The sequence below is a fragment of the Diabrotica undecimpunctata genome, chromosome 2 (assembly GCF_040954645.1).
Source record: "Diabrotica undecimpunctata isolate CICGRU chromosome 2, icDiaUnde3, whole genome shotgun sequence".
Taxonomy (NCBI): Eukaryota; Metazoa; Arthropoda; class Insecta; order Coleoptera; family Chrysomelidae; genus Diabrotica; species Diabrotica undecimpunctata.
The window spans coordinates 119,852,341-119,876,925 of record NC_092804.1 but is presented as its reverse complement, the minus strand read 5'-3'; the positions used below and the strand labels follow the sequence as shown (position 1 = coordinate 119,876,925).

Genomic DNA, 24,585 nt, shown 5'->3' with positions numbered 1-24,585 from the left:
TAAAAATGTTCGCTGCGTCTAGTAAGCGCCGTCCAAACTGAAAGATGAGCTTCCTTTGAAGTCGTGAAATAAACCGCAACAATTTCGTTCGCGACGAGTCACGATGAAACAGTACGCAAGCGGTTTTTTCTGCCGTACACATTAACGAATATAGCGTTCGCATACCGTATGCATACCGTTTGGCTCGTATATGTGTACCGACCTTAAGAGATGATACCATGCAAAAACGATTTATTGTTTTATCGGTCGCATACAAAGTTGAGCAACGACAACTTGAGTTCTTCGAACACATGGTTCATATAGGAGGGTCCAGGAAAGTAAAATAAGGACGAGAAGCATTATACATATAATGCCTACAGTGGTGTACCAAAATCGAAAAAGATACAGACCAGCAAGTGCGTTGATTAACGAAAATAAAAAAAAGATAGTGCAGAGATAACGAAAAGTTGGACAAAAGCCAAAATGATTTTCATCTGGAAAAGCTTATATTGCCAAACCTCTACACCGTAAAGTAGAAGAGAATAGAATATATATTTATCTGTAGAAAAAGGACGAATTAGTCACGAGGTTATCGACAGCTACACCATAAGAACTTATGTTACAAACTCCTTGCATACAAATTTATATCAAATGTATATATATTTCGGTTTATAGAGTCCCAAGTTGATTTCCGACTTTTAGTCCTAGTTCTAGTCTCTATTGGTCTCTATCTTTACAGAGGTCTTTTCCCAGATTCTTCTCCCGCATCTTTTTGTCTATACTATGTTACCAACTTGGTCTAAGTCTTCTTCTATTTTTCTTTCCATGGAGTTTTTATTTTAGAATTCATTTCGGCAGTCACTCCTTAGACATTATCTGTAAATGGCAAAACCAGATTAAATGTTTTGTTTTATCATTGTCTGCCAATGTATGTTTTGTACCAATGATTTCTCTTATGCGATAATTTGTTACTCTTTCTCGCCTTGATTTTCCAGCTGAACGTCGCTAGAAATTCATGTCGGTTGTGTCAATCATGTTTTCTATAATATTCTTAATTTGCCTCACTTTCAAGCCGTACGTAGCTATACTTTTAATTATGGTGTTGTAAATTCTTCTTTTGTTGTCCTTGGATATCGTTTGGTCCCATGGAATACTATTTAGTTCGCAGAGAGCTCGGATACCCTGAGTATTTCTGTGTCTTCCAGATTCGTCTAATGTAGGGGAGAGTGTTGTACCTTTAAGCAAATTTCATATCGTTTGGTACAGAAGAGGTACAAGCGTCCAAAGGTACAACACTCTCCCCTACCGTTATTTGTAATTTGCAAATCTAAATGATTATATTTCTCACAATAATTCACTATTTATCTTTTAGTTATAGGTCATGCAGTTCTCCTCCAATATACATGTATTTATTTTTCTCCATATTCACTTCTAAATTCCATTATTTATATTCTTGTATGAGTTTTCATTAATACACATGTATTTAGATTTCTCCATATTCACTTTCGAAGCCCGTTATTTACATTCTTGTATAAGTTTTCGTATTATAATTTTCTTGCCAACACTATCTGAACATCTACATAACACAGAGAGTAAAGTTTAATGTTATTTAGAGTGACACCCATCCCATGGCACTTTCTCTTCTATGTTTTGAAGAATCTGTCTAGGTATATCCTGAAAAGAGTAGGAAAGAGACAGCATCCTTGCTTTAACCCTTTAGTATGTGTAAAACCTTGCGTTATTCCATCGGTTACTTTTATTTTGGCCTTATTATGGAGATACCGATTTTAAACTGCTTTAATTATTTAAATACTTAAATTTGTTTTCTTTAAGTGCCTTTCATGGCTTTGGGAGCAGAACACTGTAATATGGCTTTTTAAAGTCCACGTAGAACAAATTATCTTGATCAAACGCTGTCTTCTTTTCAACTACTTTGGTTGAATGATTTTCAACCACAGGAAAGGTGGTCTGTCGTGGCCTGCTATAGCCCGTGATGTAGCTCGAAATGGTTCTTTTATATTATTATACCTTTTATAAAGAATTTTTTAATTAAAATTTTTGGGATTTGTGGTATAAAGCCGACTACAGGAAATTAATTTTCCTTTTGAATAAACATTGGACTTACCAGAAAAAAATGCTGTGATAACCAATTTTCTCTGGAATTATATGAACATCAAATTCAAATTCCGTTGTACTATATGGTTTCAGTATTGGGTCTAATTTCTTTTGGATTATCCAATCTTCTGGTAAGTTTATTACGTTTTTGGAATCTTTGTTTTTAAATCTCCATTCACAACTTAGACACGCAGAACTAAAAATTACAATTATAATTATATATATATATATATATATATATATATATATATATATATATATATATATATATATATATATATATATATATATATATATATATATATATATATATATATATATATATATATTATTATATAGTCGGAAAAATACGTAAGTTGCTATTTCTAAGGGTCTGTCAATCTGCCTTAGTGGTGCAGTGTTAAGAGTCTGAACTTACTAAGCGTAAAAACTTATGGAACTAAGGGAAAAATTGGGAGGGATGACTCTTCTTTGTCAGATCGGTACTCATTCCAGGTTGCGCAGTCGCTCGGGTATAGGTGATTATTTGTGAAGACAATGGAGGTGAATATTCTTAGTATCAAGGCAATTACTCAAAACATACACTATACAATAGACAATGTACAATAAACCAATTAAGTCAGGGTAATATAATTGCACTGGCTAGGAAAAATATTCCCATTCTATATTTTGGCAAAGTCTTACTTAAAATAGCCCACTTATATTAAAAGTGCATGAGTAGATATAGTATAGGTCTTTAAGCCCATTCCCTAAATCGCAACCCTTAAAATTGCAACCCTCGGTCGTAAGTGCCAAACGGCTTAACGTAGGATGGCGTACAAGGGCTCGTTGGAAAGGGGATGAAAAATGGGGTTGAACGCAGTATCTGCCGTGCGCATCGGATCATGCCGAAAGGGCATTATTAGATATCTTCGTTTCTATTGGTCCGATCGTGACGTACGAGGGCTCGTTGGAACAAAGAGAAGGCAGGAAATACGTTGAGACTAAAAACAAAGATAGCGGCATTGCCAAATAGGCGCTAGAACGTATCTTCGTTGCTATTGGCCTGATTTTGACGTATGGAGTGTCAAATGAAAGCGTTGATGATACAGACACACACGTTTGGCTTATGTCAACGTTCAGTATGAATATTCTTCTTATTCTTTTCCGTACAGTTCCTAAGAGAATGTGACCTTCGACGCAGAACGTGAAATGACGTGACATTCGACGCGGGACGTGACAGTTATGTAACATTCGACACAGCACGTGAAATTTCATGTGAAATGACGTGACATTCGACGTAGGACGTGACAGTTATGTGACATTCGACGCAGAACGTGAAATGTCGCGTAACATGACGTGACATTTGACGCATAACATGTAATGTCACGTGAAGTGACGTGACATTCGACGCAGGACGTGAAATGTCACGTGAAATGACGTGACATTTGACGCAGGACGTGAAATGTCACGTGAAATGACGTGACATTCGACGCAGAACGTGAAATGTAATGTGAAATGACGTGATATTCGACGCAGGATGTGACAGTTATGTGTCAGTCAACGCAAGACGTCGTTTGACATAAAACGTGACATTCTACATAGGACATATTCAGTAGTAATATGAATTCCATCGAGTACATGCATAGAGTAATAAAATTTCAAAAAAAACTTGATCAGTTAAATAAAGACATTAAATCATATGAGGATATACGTGTCTTACATGTCTTATTGTTGCTCTCTGTATCTGTGTGTGCAGCGAATAGCACTCTGGAATATGCTAGTTCTTTTCTTAAACGTTTCGGATATCTAAATACATCAAGTAATGCTATTTCTAGTATAGATATGGCCTTAGTTGAATTTCAAGAAAGATACAATCTTCCTGTGACCGAAACATTACTGTGGATCGTCTACGTCACTGGTTTACCTATACCATAATACCATTGTAATTTTTATATGTATAAATAAATATATGGGAGATTAAACGCTTGTTTCTTTAAAACATCTTTATTCGAAGATTCAAATTTTCTCTTTACAATTTCAAAAATAATTTTTTAAATTAAGATAAATCCAGATGCTAATATTACACATGACATTTCAAAGACATTGTCTATTTCACTTTTCATATTCTCGCTGGTGTTGTTGCTGCTGGCACCTATGGCGTAGGTTGAATACGTCGTATTGGATATGTAGCTGGTGGCAGTTTTCTAAAGGCGTAAATCCAGGTGTCTTGCTGCTGCTGCTGCTGCTGTAAATTCATCTCTTCCGGTTTCCACGTTTTGTTGTTGTTGTCAAAATGCAGGCTATCTAATTGTCTTTTAATTTGTTTTATATCCTTATATGATTTATTGTCTTTATTTAGCTGATCAAGTTTTCTTTGAAATTTCATTACTCTATGCATGTACTCGATGAGATTCATATTACTACTGAATATGTCCTATGTAGAATGTCACGTCTTATGTCAAACGGCGTCTTGCGTTGACTGACACATAACTGTCACGTCCAGCGTCGAATGTCATGTCATTTCATATGACATTTTACGTTCTGCGTCGAATGTCACTGAGGGGGAGCCTTGTAACTGGCTCCTTACATAAGAGGGTTGGAAATCTTTTGATTCCAAGCCTTACTTCAAAGGACTTGTGAGCGGATGTATCTCCATAGGTTTGGTTCTTTAGTGACCGTTGAAGGATAAGGATTGTTAATTTGAGCAAATATAGCTCCAGAGAAAATCACTTTAAGTTTATCGACTTATAATTAACTATTTTTAGAGTAGAGAAGCCTCAACACGGCCGTAGCTGACTATACAATGTCAAACAATTCTTTCTTTATCACATGTAAAAGAGAAATCCGTATTTATGAGAAAAATGCCCGATTTCGGCGTAGAGAAATATTTTATACATGAATTGAGAGTGTTTTAAAATGCACATGCCTCAAGGCCGATGTGTGAGAATGAACTGATAAAATACTACTTGATGCGTAAAAGTGAACATTACCCCTCTTTTATTTAGGTGTGAAAACTATTTAAAAAATTGAGGCGCCAATGAGTCGGCTGTCCCGAGCAAACTTAATATTAGTGAATATTTTACTTATTCTACACTAAGAAAAGTGTAAAGAGTTACATTTTTATTTTATATTTTAAAAACAATATGTTCATTTCTGGAACAGTCACGTCATTTCACGTCCTGCGTCGACTGCCACGTCCTGCGTCGAATGTCACGTCATTTCACGTGATATTTCACGTTCTGCGTCGACTGTCACATAACTGTCACGTCCTGCGTCGACTGTTATGTCATTTCACGTGACATTTTACGTTCTGCTTCGACTGTCACGTGACATTTCACGTTCTGCGTCGACTGTTACGTTCTCTTAGGCACTGTACGGAAAAGAAGAAGAAGAATGTTCATACTGAACGTTGACAGACATAAGCCAAATGTGTGTGTCTGCGTCACCAACGCTTTCATTTGGTACCCCATACGTCAAAATCAGGCCAATAGCAACGAAGATACGTTCTAGCGCTCATTTGGCAATGCTGCCATCTTTGTTTTTTGTTTCAACGTATTTCCCGCCTTCTCTCCGTTTCAACGAGCCCTCGTATGTCACTATCTGACCAATAGAAACGAAGATACCTAATAATGCCCTTTCAGCATGCTCTGATGCGCACGGCACATACTGAGTTCAATCCCATTTTTTACCCCCTTTTTAACGAGCTCTCGTACTTCATCTTACGTTAAGCCGTTTGGCACTTACGACCGGGGGTTGCAATTTTAAGGGTTGCGATTTAGGGGATGGACTCAAAGACCTATACTATATCTACTTGCATGTTATATAATATATAAGTGCCAATATAGTCGAACGTTTTTTTAGGTCAATTAGCACAATAAAAACAAAAAAGGTCAGAGTAACTTTTCTCTAAAATGCATCGTTTTGAGGTTATAAATTATTTAAGGCCTGAAAAAACATGAAAATCTCTATTTTTGAAGCCCGATAACTTGATTGACGCCAATATAGCCGATTAACAAAATTTGATAAAAATCCAATGATCTACAGTTTTTTCGATTTTCCGGCAAAATCCGGCTGTAGTGAAAAATTTATATATTAAAGTTTAGCAATCGTCAAATTTAACGTAAAACTACTAAGTTCTCGGAAAAATGAAAGTTACTAAGTTCTCGGGAAGAAAGGGTATCGGAATATTTTACAGATATAGAATGTTCGTAAATACGGTTGTGGATTTGTCGGTTTTCTCTCCTATGTATGTGCGCCCATAATAGCCGGAATAATTGATTTGATATATTCCCCTTCTGTTCACATTTACACTCATTTGTCGCTTCATTATTTGGCTTTCGCTGTTAGGATATTGGAAAGTCTTTTTAACGGAGAATATTGCTCCAAAATTACCCCTTGCCAGTCTTCCTTCAAATTAAAAGTTCATTTGTTAAGCTTCTTGCACTTATTTTCTGCAGTTAAAAAACAACAGACAGCAATAAGTTTTTTAAAACAACTTGATGTTTTATACGCAATTAGGGCGTTCTGAAATGAATAGCGAAATAATAAAATAATGAATTAATGAAATAATGTTTTTCTAGTGCTTTGACAGCGATTTCAAAAGCTGTCTTGGCAATCTTTGTTGTTCTTGGCACCGGTTCTTTATATTAAATATTTAACTTTACAGCAGTAAGTTCACTTAAAGGAAAGGAAAAAAATTTCCTTTCAATTTCGCTGAAGTTGTCAACTTTGAGTTAAATATGTAGCAGTATTTACGAAAATTCATTGGGAAATAATTTTGACGGGATGCCAAATTTCATATTTCAATTTCGTCATTACATCCAATAAAAACTACTAGATCTGATTAGTGTATTTAAATTTTGATGTGCGAACAAATCTAACAAGTACATTTAAAAAAATCTAAAAGTAAGATACAGTTAAGTTACCTTTTGTTCTTTACCATAACATTGAAAGATTTTATCGTCTCTATAAAAGTAAATCCAAAAAATACAGTATAATTTTGTTTACTGCTTATTTCTGTAACTTCCGGCGGAACCTAAAAGTCTAAGCTTAGTGATATGTAAAACTTGAGATAAATTAAGAAATGTCTAAAAAAATAATTAAAAGTAATATTAATAGACATGTTTTGCGATTTTTCTTGACTATTTGCCTGATGGTCTTGATGATCAAAAGCTTAAGTATGAATATTGCTGTTAGATAGTTATAAATAGTTAGATGGAAATTACTATAAATTAAAAAAAAACAAAATATATGCTAAATACAAATATCATGTAATTAAAATGTATATAAATAACATGTCTTACGTTTATTTCTATTAAGTTTTTTGAAAATTCTACGGCATCTCCAACTAGTTCAATTTCTTGAAAAGTGTTATTATCACACATTAAATATAGCGTTTCGGCATGAAGACCCGGTTTGGTAGGCTGAAATATTATATTCACTTCTACTATTTCTTGATTGCAAACTTCAAAGAATGTTGGGTATATCCAAAAGTCGCCCTTAAACAACTCCATGCATGAAGAAACATCCTAAAATATTAAAACGATTAATACGTCAGGATCGTTACTCATAACCTTACGAAATATATTGTAGTATATAACAATAAAATACTGAAAACTTTATTTTCGAAACAAAATTTATTATAAATTCTTATGACTACAGCTGTTTCGACAGAGTGCCTTTCTCAAGTGATCTATTTTTGGTATGGGTTTACGCTTTATAGTCTTTAATGAAATAGGTTGAGGAGTGAAAAACTGTCTTAATTTGGTCATTCAGAATTATGTCTGTGTTTTTTAATTTGTTAATTTCGATAGATTCTAATAAAGATAGCTTAAGGCCTTTATTTTGGATGTGAAGAATTTGAATTATGATTATGATCTAGAAGGTAAAGTGCGTATGTAGAATCTGTGTTTCTATTATGGAAAGCCCTTTTATTAATTATTATTAAAATGGCAATAAGCCACAATTAAAGGTTAAAATACGTTTATTGACGTTTCAATTTCCACTTCGGAAATCGTTCTCAAAATACAAACATTAGTAAATTAAACAAATTTTGTTTTTTGTTACTTAGTGAAAAATTCTTCTTGTTTGTTTGTATTTTGAGAACGATTTCCGAAGTGGAAATTAAAACCTTAATAAACGTATTTTAACCTTTAATTGTGGCTTATTCACATTTAAATAGTAATTAATTTAAAATGCCACAAGAAAATAGCTTCAGAACAATATTAAGAAGCCCTTTTATGTTCTGCTATACGTTTGTTAAAAATTCTACCAGTTTGAACGATGTAAATTTTGGACAGTCGCCACATTTAAGTTTGTATACACCACTGTGTAAGTGCCTTTTATTTTGACACTTTTGGTTTTTAATTTACTTGTTTAAGTTGTTTGTTCTAAAAGCTGGTGTTATTCCTTTCTTTTTTATGTGTTTGGCTATTTTTGTTGATATTTTGCCTGTATATGTAATCGAGCAGAAGGTACTGGGCTTTTTCTCTACAATAGAAATACTAATTTCAGGGCGTTCTTGTGTAGTTTTTTATTTAAAATTTTATTAATTGTTTGTTCGTTGTACCCATTGTTTACTGCTATTTGCTTCTCTTCTTAGGGTGCCTGTCCGTTCCGAACGTTGGCGATCGTCCTGGCTATGATGACTTTGTTGATTGCTATACGAAATAGCTGTGTTAAGGTCTTTCTATACCATGCTCTTAGGTTAGCAAGCCAGGATATTCTTCTGCGTCCTGGGGCCCTTTTTCCTTCAATTTTACCTTGCAAAATGCATCGAAGTAGCTCGTATCTGCCTTGATTTCTCGTTATATTTCTCAAGTACTGCAGCTTACGGCTCTTCACGATGTTGACGAAATCCGCAGTTGTGTTCATCCTCCTCAGTACTTCTTCATTGGTGACTTTGTCTGTCCATGGTATCTTCAGGATCCTTCTGTATGACCATAGCTCAAAAGCCTGAAGTTTTGATAGAGTTTCCGCCTTCAATGTCCACGTTTCTACTCCGTACAGAAGCACTGAGTACACATAACATTTAAGGAGCCTTATTTTTGTGTCTAGGGTGAGACCATGGCTCTTGAACACAGAACTCATAGTCAAGAATGCACTTTTTGCCTTTACGATGCGACATTTAATCTCTTGAGTATTGTCCCACGACTCATTAAATATAGTTCCCAAGTAGTTGTATTGTGAGACACGTTCAATTCTCATCATTCTCATCATTAGCTTGGTTTTGCTGGTGCATCTAGTCTATATTTTCTACTTGTTTCCGTTATTTTGTTCATTAAGTTTTTCAGCCCTTCTATGGTATTGAAAAACACTATTGTAACATCTGCATACCGCAAGTGATTGAGCTTGACTCCATTTATTGAGATGCCTTCATGAATATCTTTTACAGCCTCTTCAAAAATTTGCTCCGAGTAAAGATTGAATATCAGTGGTGAAATTATGCACCCCTTCTCACCCCCCTTAAGATTTTGACCTTATCTGTATAATCTCCATCTATTCGGAGTACTGCTGATTGATTCCAATACAGGTTAGCTATTATTTTTAAGTCTTTTCCGTCAATCCCTGTCCTCTTTAGCACTTCCATAATTTGTTCTGACTCTATCGAAAGCCTTCTTGTAGTCAATCAGGCATGCAAAAGCATTACAGCTGACATCTCTACATTTCTTAAACAATACCTGCACGCTAAATAAAGCTTTCCTCGTACAAACGGCGTTCACAAATCCAAACTGATTGGGCGCAATTTGTTCCTCGCATTTCCGGAAAATTCTTTCGTGGATGACTTTTAAAAACAGCTTCAGCAGATGGCTCATTAGGCTTATGGTCCTATAATCTTTACAAACTTTTGCTCCTGTTTTTTTGGGCAATGGTACGAACTCCGATTTGAGCCACTCTACTGATATTTTTCCTGCCTTGTATATTTCTTTAAATATTTCAGTTAATATTTCAGCTATTTGCTTAATGATATATTTTGTTTCAAAGTTGTGTTTTGTCATCGGAATTTCTGTTAATCTATGTAACATGCTATGATAGGCTGCCAGTTTATGTTGAGTAAGATGGGATGATGAATTGTGTATAGTCGTGTCAGTATGGGTAGGTTTACGAAATAGGGAGAACTCATGTTTGTTTTTAACTCTGATAATTTTTAAATCTTAAAAATTTATGGATTGATTTTGTTCTGTTTCTATTGTAAATTCAATATGACTATGGAGTAAATTAACATACGATAAAAATTGGTCAAGATGCCTGTTAGTTCCTGTAAAACATACCAGTACATCATCTACGTATCTTCACCAATATAAAAACTGTTTTAATAATGGATGTTTTGAAATATTTGTCTCTAGATAACCCATAAAAATATCTAATAGCAATGGGCTTAGGGGATTACCCATTATAAGTCCTGCATTGTTATTTGTATATATTTGATAAATATATTCAAAGTAGTCCTGGTTTATGCAAATTTCAAGAAGATGTAAAATTTCAGATATAATGATTTGATTTGTAATATTATGGTCTAAAGCAGGAGGTTTATAGCAGGGATACAAGGAAAAAGATTTTTATGTCAAATGAAATTAATCTACAATATACAATACAATATACAATAGAATTTTTAAATAATAAAAATAATCAAAATATTGAAACAGTAAACAAATATCCGACAGAAAAGTATCAAAAACAAATTAAGCTAGCGTTAGAAAATCAAAAATCAAAATTAATAGTAAGTTCAACAGAAAAGAAATACCTCATTATCATGAACCCACAGCCTCCGAAATTAATCTCTTTCATTAAACTACACAAACCGGGTTACTCAATAAGACCTATATTTTCTGTTTATAAAGCTCTGTCATATAATATTTCAAAAAACTGAAGGGTTATTTTAGAACACACTAAATTTTCACCTAAATTTACCATAAAAACTTTTTTCCTAGTATTCCTGCTACAGAAACTTTTGTTTCTGTAGAAAAATTCATATAAACCAGGACTTCTTCTTCTTCTTCGTCTAGCCATTCACGTCCACATCTGAACATAAGCCTCTTCAAGTCTTCCTTTCCATTGTTTTTTATTGTACGCTACTTGTAGCCAATTTTTCCCGGCAGTCCTTTTCAGATCATCTGTCCATCTCATAGGAGGTCTGCCTCTGGGTCTTTTGTGTTGGTATGGTCTCCAGGTTAAAATTGATCTGTGCCATTTGTTTAGATCGCTCCTAGCTACATGTCCAGCGTATTCCCATTTCAACTTTAATGATTTTTGCACCACATCGGTGACTTTGGTTTTCTGTCTTATCCATGTGTTTGTTTTCTTGTCCATAAGTGATATACCTAGCATTGCTCTTTCTATCGCGTGTTGAGTGACTCTAAGTATATTCATATTCTTTTTTGTGATTGTCCATGTTTGTGCCGCATAAGTTAATAACCAGGACTACTTTGAATTAAATAATCAAATATATATATACAAATAACAGTGCAGGACTTATAATGGGTAATCCTCTAAGCCCATTGTTATCAGATATTTTTATGGATGATCTAGAGACAAAGATTTTAAAACATCAGGTTACAACAGTTTTTATATTGGTGGAGATACGTAAACGATTTACTGGTATGTTTTACGGGAACTAACAAGCACTTGGCCAATTTTTATCGTATGTTAATTCACTCCATAGTCATATTGAATTTACAATAGAAACAGAACAAAATCAATTCATAAACTTTATAGATTTCAAATTATCAGACTTAAAAACAAACACGATTTCTCTGTATTTCATAAACCTACCTATAGTGACACGACTATACACAATTCACCATCCTATTCTACATAACATAAACTGGCAGCCTATCATAGCATGTTACATAGATTAAGAGAAATTCTGATATCAAAATACAACTTAGAGTCAGAATTAAATATAATTAAGCAAATAGTAGTGAACAATGGCTACAACGAACAAACAATTAATAAAATTTTAAATCAAAAACTACACAAGAAAGCCCTGAAATTAGTATTTTCACTACCAGAGAAAAAACCCAGTACCTTCTGCACACCAGTCTAACAACAGCAGTTTTCAGAACAAACAACAACTTAGGCAAATATATTAAAAACAACACATGTCAAAATAAAAAGCACTTACACAGTGGTGTATAAAAACTTAAATGTGGCGACTGCCCAAAAACTTACATCGATCAAACTGGTAGAACTTTTAATATATTGATGTAACACCAACGATTGTTAATATGTTGGCTGTCGTCATGCTAACATGCTACTAGAATGCAGTGTTCCCAAACGTAAAAAAATAAAATCGGTAGAATTCTTTTAAAAAATGGGTAGATCGTGGAGTAAAATCGGTAGATTTTTCAAAATATATTTTCTTTAAATTTCATTATGTTTTGCAATTCGATTCTTTAAGAAAAAATAAATATGTTTATTCATTTAAATCTAATAAAATAAAAAAATGAGAACCGACATACTGAACTGAAAAGGAGAAGGTTGGATCTTCTGGCACGTTGGCACGTTGGCTGGCAGTAACATTTAACAGGTAACGGAGTGGGAAATACACGGCTTCTCTCTGTTGCCATATTTACATTGGTCACATATATTACATATTTATATTAAGGTTAAAAAATTAAGGTACAAATATAATAACACGACGTTACGACTTCACAACTGATAACTGAAATTTAAATGAGTCTGTGTTTGTGTTTAGTATACTTTTTTCACTACTTACTACCTCGCTGGCTCTGCCTCTGCCGCTCTAGGGAATTCCCCAGATTCCTTACTTGGAATTACCTAGTAAAGTTTATTCATTTAGCAAATTTCCATACCTGTTGATATTCGCCCTCTCATTCGTCAAGAGGCTATTAAATATAATTTATTGCCTTAAGCCAGACGGAGCCTCATGTTACAGATCCAAACTTGCCGGTTTGTTTAAATTCAAATTGTAGCGGGTTGCTTTTTTATTCAAAATATTTACTTTGTTATGTATCTCTCAGTTAATGAATATTTTATTTTAGCACATTTTTCTTCAATGGAACATTAAATTTTGTTCACAGTGATTAAATTTCAAGAAATTCTTACACTAATCGTTTCAAAAATAAGTACTTTTAAAAATCATATAATATACCTTAGTACGACCCTGCTTGGCTTTCACGTGCGTTTGTTGACGGATGGGAACATGTAAAACGAATGAAGTTTAGTTACTTTATTTTCTTGGAATCTCCAGTAAATCTCAAGCGTTTGAACTATCTGCCACACCGCCAAATGGCAGCGCAATTTTCAGGAAGAAAACTAATTTAATATCGTAATTAAAGTGTTGCCTAAATACAAAAGAGGAGAAAGACCTTTGTAACGATGCTCTGATCGTTTAACAGTTCGAACCGTGGGAGTGTCAATATTTGCGCATCCACTTCTACAACGTGACGGCGAAGTGGGATTCAGAACGGCTATTTAAGGCGTGTGAATAGCGGAATTAGACAGTCTTGTAGCTAGCGCTCTAGGCTCCCTGACTCACCGGTGTAGTGAACCTGCGAGAGATCCCGGACATAGAGATTTCCGTAATGAGGATCATACTCTGTCCTTAACCAAGCGGAACCCATCGGTACTGTGTATTGAACGTTACCGTGGATCTGCACAGAGCCAAGCCGGACAGACCGATTTCCGTATTGAGGATCGTACTCTGTCCTTAGCCAAGCGGAACCCATCGGTATTGTGTATTGAACATTATCTTGGGTCTGCTATTTCATTTCTTTATTAATAATAATTAGTTTCTTTTCTTTTATAGACGTTCGCCGGGGAATTCATTCATCGCGGGACCCAGACGGGAACGTAGAATTCATTTTATTTTTGTTTTATAAGTATACAACGTAGAATTCCTTTTTTATTTTTATTTATTGTATATATACTAAATAGATTTATTTTTATTTCAAACCTGTGTTTTACTGAGTCTGTCGCCCCGAAAGAGCTACCCATCGCAAGAAAAATTATTTTGTTCTTACATATTTCTTCTCAAATTTAGAAATAAGTAAAAATTTCTACCTGAATATAAAATTTGGTAGAATGTAAGTTTTTTTTGGTAGATCACTGCTAAAATGCTTCTTAGTCGGTATCTACACGGATGACCATAACATTATTATGGTCATCCGTGGTATCTACATGAAACAATTCCTCTACCGTTCAACCTGTCGTTAGTCAAATGATAGACAGCCAGGAGAGTTGTTTTCTTTCGACTCAGCGTTTTCCTTCTATTTTTCCATGAATAATCAACCAGGGGAAGTGATATTTAGGTCCCCTCATTATATGACCGAAATATTGGACCTTTCTTATTTTAATGGTGAAAATCAATTTATTGTTGTTTCTAGTACACATTTGTTAAATATGTGTGCTGTTCACGGGATTTTGAGCATATGACGAGAACACTACAACTAGAAAGATTCCAATCGATTTAGGTGATTGACTTTTATTATCCAGATTTCACATCCATTTCTTATCTAGTTTTAGTAATTCAATATTAATTTTTTTGACCATTATCTATTTCGTTTTGTTTGTATTGATGGTTAAGCCCTTCTCGTTACATTAATTGTTTAGTATCTTCTGTCCACCGATGTTAATACTCTTTAAATCTCAATATAATTGCAAGCTAAAATTTTCAAAATTGCTTAGATAGAATTTTTAAAACTTCCAATGCCGTATATTGTGTGCAAGGGTTTCGTTGGTCATTGTCATTAGCTTCCAAGGATTGCAAGATTATTTTGTAAACTTGTAAACATTTCCTTAACACATATAAAACAATATATACATAACTCTAGTAGTAGCTTTTAGCCAGCACGAAGGACTCTTTCCTTCTGATCGTAAAACTAAGGTTGACATTCGGTTCGTTAGATGGACCGATTCAAGCAGTACACTTTACACCGATTAAAATTGTGATTAATTTATAAAAACAGTTTCGTAATATATAGTTATATTTAAAATATTTAGGTCTTTATTTCATCACTATTGGTACTGTCTTGATGAGTGAATAATATATTTTATTATTCTAACTAAAATACTTACATTAATATTTTGAAAGAACCAGTCATCTTCAGTAATAAAAAAGAATTTTCCAGTTATACCTCTGTTTTCCAAAATCATTGATACTAGCACATATTGGCTAACAAGACAACTACCACAGTCGATAGTAGAATTAAGAGCTTCTCTTCGTTTTTCCTTAAATCCGTGTTTTAAGTTATCCGAAGCAAGAAGATTGGTGTTCGATGATTTAAAAATGCAGGTAATAAGTTTTGGAACATCTCTGGAGGCTATTATTTGAACTTCAACAATTTCGCCTAATAAAAAAGAAAAATATTTAACCTAATCTTGAGTGTTTACTAGTATAACTTCATTATATATTTACAATATTATCAGTTATCAAATCACTAACTCCTTAATATAAAAAATATTATAACTAAAAATTTTTTTTTTAGTTATCGTATGGCTTACATCACACAGTAAGGTGTTAAATTTACATTTAAACATTATATAATACATTAAAATATATGTCCAGTTTTATATATTCTATTAACTCTTCGGTTGCCATTACCTAGTCTCTAATTAGGGTCGCCTGCGTATGCTCTGTGTGGGCTGTCTTGTTCTATGTGTCTAATCGTCTGTCTCGCAGTGCCACAGTCATAAGAAGGGAACGGAAGATTACCCTATCTCTAAAGGAACTCGACGCATCTTTCGCAGTTTATTCTGATTCAATTAAGGGTTGCCCTAATCTTACGGGGACGTTTAAATTGGTCAGATTTGTCTGTGATGTCCAGTAAACTATGGTAATGCGGATCTATTTTAATTTTCCATTTTTTTATTGGGCACCTGAGTCAAAATTGGAATGATGTAGTGCTTCAGAAGATTTTAGGAAAGGTAACCTCGCTAGTAGACGGTTTCCAAGAAAGTCATTGAATGCTAGAAGTTGACGATTATCCATAATTTTGTTATATTCTTTAACTAATGCATGTTCCCGGCGTAGATATCTTTTTTTGGTGCCTATTCGTTTCGAATATTGGCGATCATTCTGGCTATAATTATTTTATTAACGGATGCTTTAAATAGATTAGTTGTTGTTGTGGAGAACCATTTTTTCAGGTTTTTTTGACCAGATTAACCAGAACCAGGCGTAGATTTGGTGAAGATATATTACCAAGGATGGTTAGCCACGTTGTGGAGGTGGGCACAATTGTGCCTGTTGTGTGTCATACAAATAGCATGATTTAGCTGAGTTTCGACTAGGTTGGTATGCCTGCTCTTTTACTACACCGGTGCACAGTATTCTGCCTCCAAATATATCAGTATAATATAAAAAAGGCAGGATCGCCATATATTATAACAAGTGCAGGGTCGCTATATAATATAACACGACGTGAAAAATATGAGGTGATTCAATGAAACGGTGCGATTTTAAAAGAACAAAAAAAACTAAAAGTATATCTTTTTATTAAATTTAATAAAAAAAATGTATACTACACAGATAGAAATTATTGTGTAGTAAAGAAATATTCAGTTTTTGAAAATGATATTGCAAAGCAAATTTTCACCTCTAAAAGCCTCACCCTACCTCTCAAAATTCGACTTCTGAAATGTTATGTATTCCCGGTTTTGTTATATGGAATGGAGGCGTGGACAATGACCGCAACAATGATGAAAAAAGTAGAGGCCTTCGAAATGTGGGCTTACCGACGTATATTACGTATATCCTGGACTGAGCACGTGACCAACGAAGAGGTACTACGCCGGATAGGTAAAGAGAGAGAGGTAGAAATAAGTATAAAGAAAAGAAAGTTGGAATACTTGGGTCACGTTATGAGACATAATAAATATAAAGTACTACAACTGATCATTCAAGGGAAAATAGACAGCAGAAGGGGTCCAGGGAGGAGAAGACACTCGTGGCTCCAAAACTTGCGGCAATGGTTCGGATTGTCATCTGCTGAACTATTCAGATCTGCCGTAAACAAAGTCAGAATAGCCATGTTGATTGCCAACGTTCGGAACGGACAAGGCACATGAAGAAGAAGATATTGCAAAGGTGGCCTCAATTTTGCCGGACACATTTTTGCAGCAGTGGTATAAAACTGGTTATGACATTAAGTAACATTTCTTGAATTACTGCTTCTTCTTCTTCGCGTATTGAGCGAAGCTGGATAGTCCTTGGGGGGTCACTTTGGGGGTGTGTAATGTATATAACTACTTAAAAATGAGATGTAACCAATATTTTTTCCTTCCATTTTATTATACGAATATACGTATACAAAGTAACGGCTATCTCCGTGACATTCATTTCGTAATTAAAAAGAAAAATTAATGTAGAAAGCCAATTTAGAAGCAGCATGTTGCTGGCCTCACGGCTGCTAGCATTGTAAGTCGGACTCGATGTTGCCAAGGTCCGACCAGTGGTCGTGGCCAGAGCTGCTGTAGTGCGCGTTAACCCTTAGGAAGAAGGATGTGTGCTAATTAACTTTCTTAAGCAAGAGATAATAAAAAGATAAAGGTCATCTCTTAAGAATAGTTCACATCAAAGCTCGTACTAAAATTTAATAAGGCAGATGAGATCAATTTACTGAAAATATATATGTGACTATAAGAAGAATAAACATTATTTGGATAATTTTACAGTATATATAGTAATATATCATCGTTCTAATATGCAACTTGCTTAACTCACTAAAAAACACTTGTGTAGGAGAGCTAAAAAACTTTGTCAATTATAATTTTAATTAAAAGAAAGTTAAATTTAAATATCTTTTTACGTTGGTTGTTAAAAAAAAATTGGTAATTACATTATGTGCAATTTCATTGTAATTTGCATTTTTTACTACAATTAAATGCATAAAGACAATTATTTGCTTATTTATTTTTTGGCTATTTTAGGACTTTTTCGATTCGTCATTTTTGTTCAACAAATCAGTTAAAAAAAACATATTTACAATTAATTTTATTAATAACCAACAGTCAGGTATCTGAATAAAAAACTGTAATTAAGAGGGGAAACTTGGGAGAGGGCATCATACAATGGAAGAGTTTTATTTTTATTCAGGCGACATGGCAAATGTTTTCAGTCTTCTAAGTGGCGAATTTTAAACATGATGGAACCATCTGGGCTATAATGTCAGTGACCGTCGCTACATCCCCTGTGGTCCTTCCGGGTCTTATAGAATTAAGAATTTGCATTTTCTCAAAATGTTTAATAAATCTATAGTCTGGATATTGGACAGTGTAGGGTTTTGGATTAAGACGTGCTGATTGGCAGATTTCTACGTAATCAGCTGGGACATTTATAATTCTCTTTTCGAGCTTCCTTTCAATATTAAAATTTGAATGCATGGCGTCGCATTCTATTTGCGTATGTCTATTTTCAAGATACTTTCGCTCAACTGTTGTTTTACTTTCTCGTGATAAGTTTAAAAGGGCACTTGAGAGCAATGCATTACTGTTCTGACAGGTGCAACTATCACTATAAAAAATAATCTTGTTTCGGGCTTCATTTTCCTGTATTACATGGTTTCTGACGAAGCTATAAAAGATTGATGTAAAAATATTGGCTGTCAGTCCACCTTGACAACTAGTTTTGTCTTGTAGTATAGGGAGGAGACAGTGGACTTCGGACATAATAATACAGACTGCAAATCCATTTTGTACACATTGCAATTTTCTGCTTCTTTACCTTTTTGTTTTTAATTTCGAGCTTTCTTTTTTCACTTGATGTTCTTCAAATATATCTTTGCACACATTCCCTGTTTTATAAGCTACACACTTGTCACATTCGTCTTTTTTTTTGGTGAAAATAACGCGATGTTTTGATCGTCAAGCATGTATATAAAATATGCAACAGATAATGGTAATAAAGCCTGTAAAGCTAAAATTTTGAGGTCTAAACTGCCTCCATGGGGAGGCCGTACCCAAAATGGAGTCCATTTTGGGTACGGCCAAGGTATTTAAAAATAGTATTAAACCTTTTTTTTGTTTTTTTTCTTTTTAATTGCCTGGGATTATTGTGTTTTTGTTCTGCAATCTTCGGTAGTATCAATGTTTTTTTCAATAAGCCAATAGCCAACTATTCTTTTTGGTATGCTGAAAGTATTGTAGAACATTGTTTTGCATACTTTTAATTTGATACTTTGTTTGCTAAAAAAGTATGAGTTTAAATACCTCGTCTTGATTGGTCTGCTTGGTTTCGGTTTCTAGTTCTTTTAGTTGGGCATTTATTAACCAATTTAGTAACATACATTGGCTCCTTGGACTACGAAAGATTCCAGCAATGATCAAAAAGTTTGATTCTGTCATTATCTGTCAACTTTTTGCACTTTAGGCCAGTTTTTACATCACATTCACCTAACCCCTACAGTCTTCATTTTTTTTAACTATCTTATAGTCCCACTTTCCTTAATTTTTCCGTTCCTCCAGATACGGTTGCCTTTTGAGCCTTCCAGATTTCTTTTTCCATTCATTTTGATTTTCTTGACATCTCTTTGTTCTGCTTCTACTTTTAATTATTACTTCATTCTCTTAAATTTCAACTTCATCAGCTCTAGGTACAATGGCGTTACTTTCTTTAGTATCTCCCTCAGAGTCGGAAGAATTTGGTTTTTTCTCATGTAGAATATCATAGGTGGGGTCAGTCGGGTTGTCATTACCATTCGGTATTTGCCCCTCAAAATTGTCACCACCCTCAAAATTTAATACCTCTGGCAAAGTAATACATTCGTCATATTGACTTTTTGGATTACAAGATTTATCTCCAGAGTTAGGAAGTTGCGTAAACAAATCCATTGTTTTTCCTGCAAATTTCAGCAACTGTTTTGTAAGTTTTTGACGGCTTCATCAGCCATTTTAAACAAATCATTATCATTAACTGCAGTTTCGTACTCAATGCAAACACCAGCAAGGGATAAAATCTTTGGTGCTCTGAACTGTGGATCCATTCCGCAAAAAAATCTAAAATTTATATCAAAAAGACAAGTAATTCAAGAGAATCAGAAACTATTATTTTAGAGGTGCTTTGAAAACATAGCCTCTTAAAAAGGTATAAGTATTTCAATACCAATAATGTGTTTTCCAGTCCAAAATATTTAGAGTTCAATGTAAATTTTAATTTCATGTGGTAAAAATAATAAAATAGTGGTAAGAAAAGCACATCCCATATTAAAAAGCAAAACGCAATGTAAAAGTTATATTAGAGATTTGCCTACGTGCATTGGTTACTATATCACATGAGGTAGAAATTTGCTTAATCTTAGAACGATGATATGGAAAGTATTATTAATGTATATTTTATTTTTTATATTTCTATTAACGTTATTCATTATTACCTGTATTATTTTTAAAACGGATTGTATCTGTGACAGTTTTATATATTTTAGGCTTGAAAGTGATAGTAGCGGTAACACTCATTCCTGGGGCTATTTTTTTATTATTCTTAAAAATTATCGAAAAGTAAGGACATTTAGGAAGATTTTCCAGAGCAATAGCTTGAATAGTACGACATGTGTTGATTAACTTGATGTTTTCCTAAAAATAATTTGTCGTATTTAAAATGCTGGTACCGTTATTGAAATACAAAACATAAGATCCGAATACTTTATTGTTGTTCAAAAAAATATTGTTTATCTAATGTTCTATGGTATACTGAAATTTGAAACTTTTTTTACGATTGTGGCTATGTTTTAATGTTCACACTAGTCTTTTATCTCCTACGTAAGGTTAAGTAATGCTGACTCTAGCAAGGATATAAAAATAAACAACTTCGATTCAATCTCAAGTCGACATAGCAAAAATATGATTTAGAAAAGTCACAAATTTAAGGAGTTGGTAATAAATCCTTAGCTTCTCTGTTACATCCCGTCTGCTCCGAGAACGTTGGCAACCATCACAGCGATTCGAATCATTAATGTCGCTGTTCTGAACAGTTTTATAGACTTACTGTTAAACCCCCTTCTTAGATTGTTTAGCCAGGAAATGCGTCTTTTACCACGGTATCTCTATACTTGTATTTTGCTCTTCATGATCACCAGCAGCAATTCGTACCGGTCACCTCTCATAACATGTCCCAAAGTTTCTAATTTTGATATTATTTAGCACTTCTTTTTGTTTTCTAATTCTTTCCAATATTACTCCGTTTGAACTCAGTTCAGCCAGTTTATTTTAAGCATTCTCCAATCTATCGGCGATCTGTTTATTTAGCGTACATGCGTCCACCCCTACAACAGCACAGAGAACACGTAATACTTTATCCTCCAAAGCCTCATCAGACACTTTGGGATCAGCTCAAAGTATCTGATGAGGCTGGGATAGGCCGAAATTATCATAACACTTTATTGATACCGATTCGAGCACGGGAAATTTATGTTTTTTTAATAATATGTCTATTAATAAAATTTTTTGAGCAATAGGAAACAATGTTTATTGTTTCTTTTTTTTTACAAGTCATGTTTGTGGTTGAAAGTGTAATAAACATTAATTTTTTGTGACGTTTTATTTTATATTTGAGTAGAGATGATATAACGTATTTGAATTTTGTTGTCGAAGATATTATAATAATTCCATTAAAGTATTTTATTGAATATATAACCTTTTCTTACAGCTTATGGTTAGATATGTCAATTTTTATAGTTTTTTGTCAATAATTTGCTCATACATTTTCTGATGTGTGTTTTTTGTGTTTTTCTGATGTTTCTGAGACAAATGATTGTTTTGTTTATTTATTTTTGAGTTCCTTCATAAGTTTCAGGTTAAAATTTATTTGAGCCTATCTTGTTTTACAGTTTAGCTGTATTTAGTGTCTTTCTTTGTCAAACTGTTATAATTTGTGATTATAAAGCTCCATGACTAGAACAACGTGGTCTTCGTTGAGTATTGTGTAAGAAAAGCTTTTTATTATCAAATTTCACTCAACATTACACTTCAAAAGGATTAATATCATTACACCGAAAAGCAACAATATAATTCACAAAGCAGATAATAGATAGTTTTAGTCCTTGAATAATTTAAACTATTTACCTGGTAGATTTCTCCTACTTTGTAGTTATTAAATACGACATAGTTTGGTATAACTTTGTAACTATCCGTATAACTTTTAACTAATGTTAAAGTATATTTTTGAAACATTCGTTGTTTTTGTTTCCTACGACAAAAGGATACACAGGCTATCATTATTGTACAATTATTAAGAACTTACTCTTTTCGTTTTATTATAGTGGACATTTCTCGTTTCGCACATGCTGGACAAATACGATGGTCTTTTTTTCTTACATCTAAAAAATAGAAAGAAATTCCAATTACTCGTATTTTCCTGCCAATATAACTATATAACCAAATATTAGGACCTATGGGAAATTATGACCGCTTGGAACTTGTACCAAGATGAGTAATATAAAGATAATCCACAAATTCTAAAACATCTTCTAATCAAATTTTAAATGCTCCTTACCGTTTGATATATAGTAAATATACAACTCTAAAAACGTGAATACTGTGACTTATCAAGGCAATCTAGTTCTAAAATAACAATTCTCTACGATGAAGACTAAGTTTCAATTCAAAATTGTTTCTCTAATAATTGATAATAAATTCGAAAATGTTTCTAGAAGATTCGACGAAGTATGTAGCCAGAACAATGCGAAATTTGAAGAAGATTCTAGAACATTTGATAAGATACAGAAAAATGTAAACGACAAGATAGAAGACGTAGAAGAGAAGATCAAACAATTAGAGATCATGATAACTAATACGAAAGTGCTACCACGAGTTAATGCAGTAGTTTAAGATCCGGTAGTGAAAGAAGAATCAGCTAGAGATGAAACGACACATCATATGAGATCCAAATTGCCACCATTTGATGGAAAATCTTCTCGGTCGATATACCTTACACAATTTGGAGCTATTGCGACAGCCAATCATTGAACAGAACAAGAAAAAACTGTTTCTTTGACTGCTGCTTTACGAGGTGATGCAGCGGATATTCTAAGATCGATTCCTAAGGGTCAAGAAAAATGTTACCAGACCTTGTTCACTCGACTAGACAAACGTTACGGAGATGCCTATTTACAACAAGTCTTTTTCTTCTTCTTGTTCAGAGTGTATTCGTCCACTCCTGGACATAGGCCTCTTCAATTTGCTTCCATTGGTTTCTACTCTTGGCAATTCTCATCCACTGCTTGCTCGCGACTTGTTTGATATCATCTGCCCACCTCTTCTGTGGTCTGTCTACTCCTTGCCTGTTCTCTCTTGGTCTCCAGTTTGTTAATTTTTGTCCATTTTTCGGGATTATCTCGGGCAACATGTCCGACCCATTGCCACTTGAGCCTTGCTATACGGTTTGTGACATCAGTAATCGTTGTTCTTTCACGAATGTCGATATTTCGAATCCTGTCTCTCAAACTAATCGCTACCATGGCCCTCTCTATCTCTATGACATATTGAGGCTAGATAAGTTAGGTTGGACTTCGTGCAGCTTGGTTTTTGTTTTATTCCAAAAATCTGTTCAGGAGCTAAGAATTTTTTGTTTCATCAATATCTTAAGATCCGTATAAGTTTGGACCTCATTGAAGGCTGAATCAAAATAACATTCTGCTTTAGCGGCTTGGTCTGCTTTTTCATTTTCCAATATACCAACATGGACTGGAGTCAGATCATTGTGACTGTTAGGTTGGTAGAATATAGTTGGGTACATATGTGTATTTCTTGGCCTAACAGATTTTTTGAGAAAATGCATCTTTTAGAATAACTTAAGGAAAGAGAATCAGTAAATATGGCGATTATTTTGCTTTCATTTAAAGTAGAGTGAAGTGAAGTCTTTAATGCCTGAAGTTTTCCATATAATTCTGCAGTGTAAATACTACAGCTTCTAGGTAATTGCACAGAGCTTATAGTCGTCGTCTTCCAAGATAGTCTTCATTCTTGAACGCATCGGTCTATAAAATTTAACCAAATTGTGTTGAATTGAGAATATTTTAAAAAAGTTTACTGAGGATTAAGTTTGTAGTCTCCGTTTTATTAATTCTTCATAAATCAGTATTGAATATGGGAAATTGTGCATCGATGGAACTGTCTTATGAGTACAAATAGTATTAGTATTTAAGAGAGTGATAGAATCCAATAAAGTAGATACTATTTGTTGTAACGAGAGTGTGTGATTGGATGCATTTACTGAGAGGGGGACTCTATGGTATTAATCAGATTTATTATGGAGATACTTGGATTTGCCGATATTCTTACAAAATATGTGTGTTATAAGTGTGTTACATTCTTAGATGGAGTGATGGCTCTAGAGATTCAACACAAACACGTATTTTGAATTGTGTTTAGACACTTTAGTGAGAAGCTACTGGAAGTTATATAAAGAATACTGCCAAAGTCTAGCTTAGAACGGATTAACGCTCTAAATATTTAAGGGGTAATTTAAGTAAATTAATTCTTTGGGTACAGTTTCCTTTAAGTTTCTTAATATGCTGTCTCCAGGCAACCTTTTTGTAAAAGGTGGCACCCAGAAGT

The 24,585-nt window shown here is 33.9% G+C and overlaps 1 protein-coding gene across 1 annotated transcript in view; it reads right to left on the bottom strand.

Moving 5' to 3' along the window:
• The window catches only part of LOC140433885 (deleted in lung and esophageal cancer protein 1-like), a 167,289-nt gene that overhangs the window by 120,253 nt on the left and 22,451 nt on the right, over positions 1 to 24,585 (bottom strand). Inside the window, exons 3-9 of the mRNA XM_072521859.1 lie at positions 22,271 to 22,346; positions 22,093 to 22,216; positions 20,406 to 20,604; positions 15,115 to 15,386; positions 7,380 to 7,604; positions 7,002 to 7,111; positions 2,105 to 2,290 (exon numbers count right to left, since the gene is read on the bottom strand). Coding sequence (XP_072377960.1) covers positions 2,105 to 2,290; positions 7,002 to 7,111; positions 7,380 to 7,604; positions 15,115 to 15,386; positions 20,406 to 20,604; positions 22,093 to 22,216; positions 22,271 to 22,346 — 1,192 coding nt within the window. The remainder of the gene's footprint in view (positions 1 to 2,104; positions 2,291 to 7,001; positions 7,112 to 7,379; positions 7,605 to 15,114; positions 15,387 to 20,405; positions 20,605 to 22,092; positions 22,217 to 22,270; positions 22,347 to 24,585) is intronic.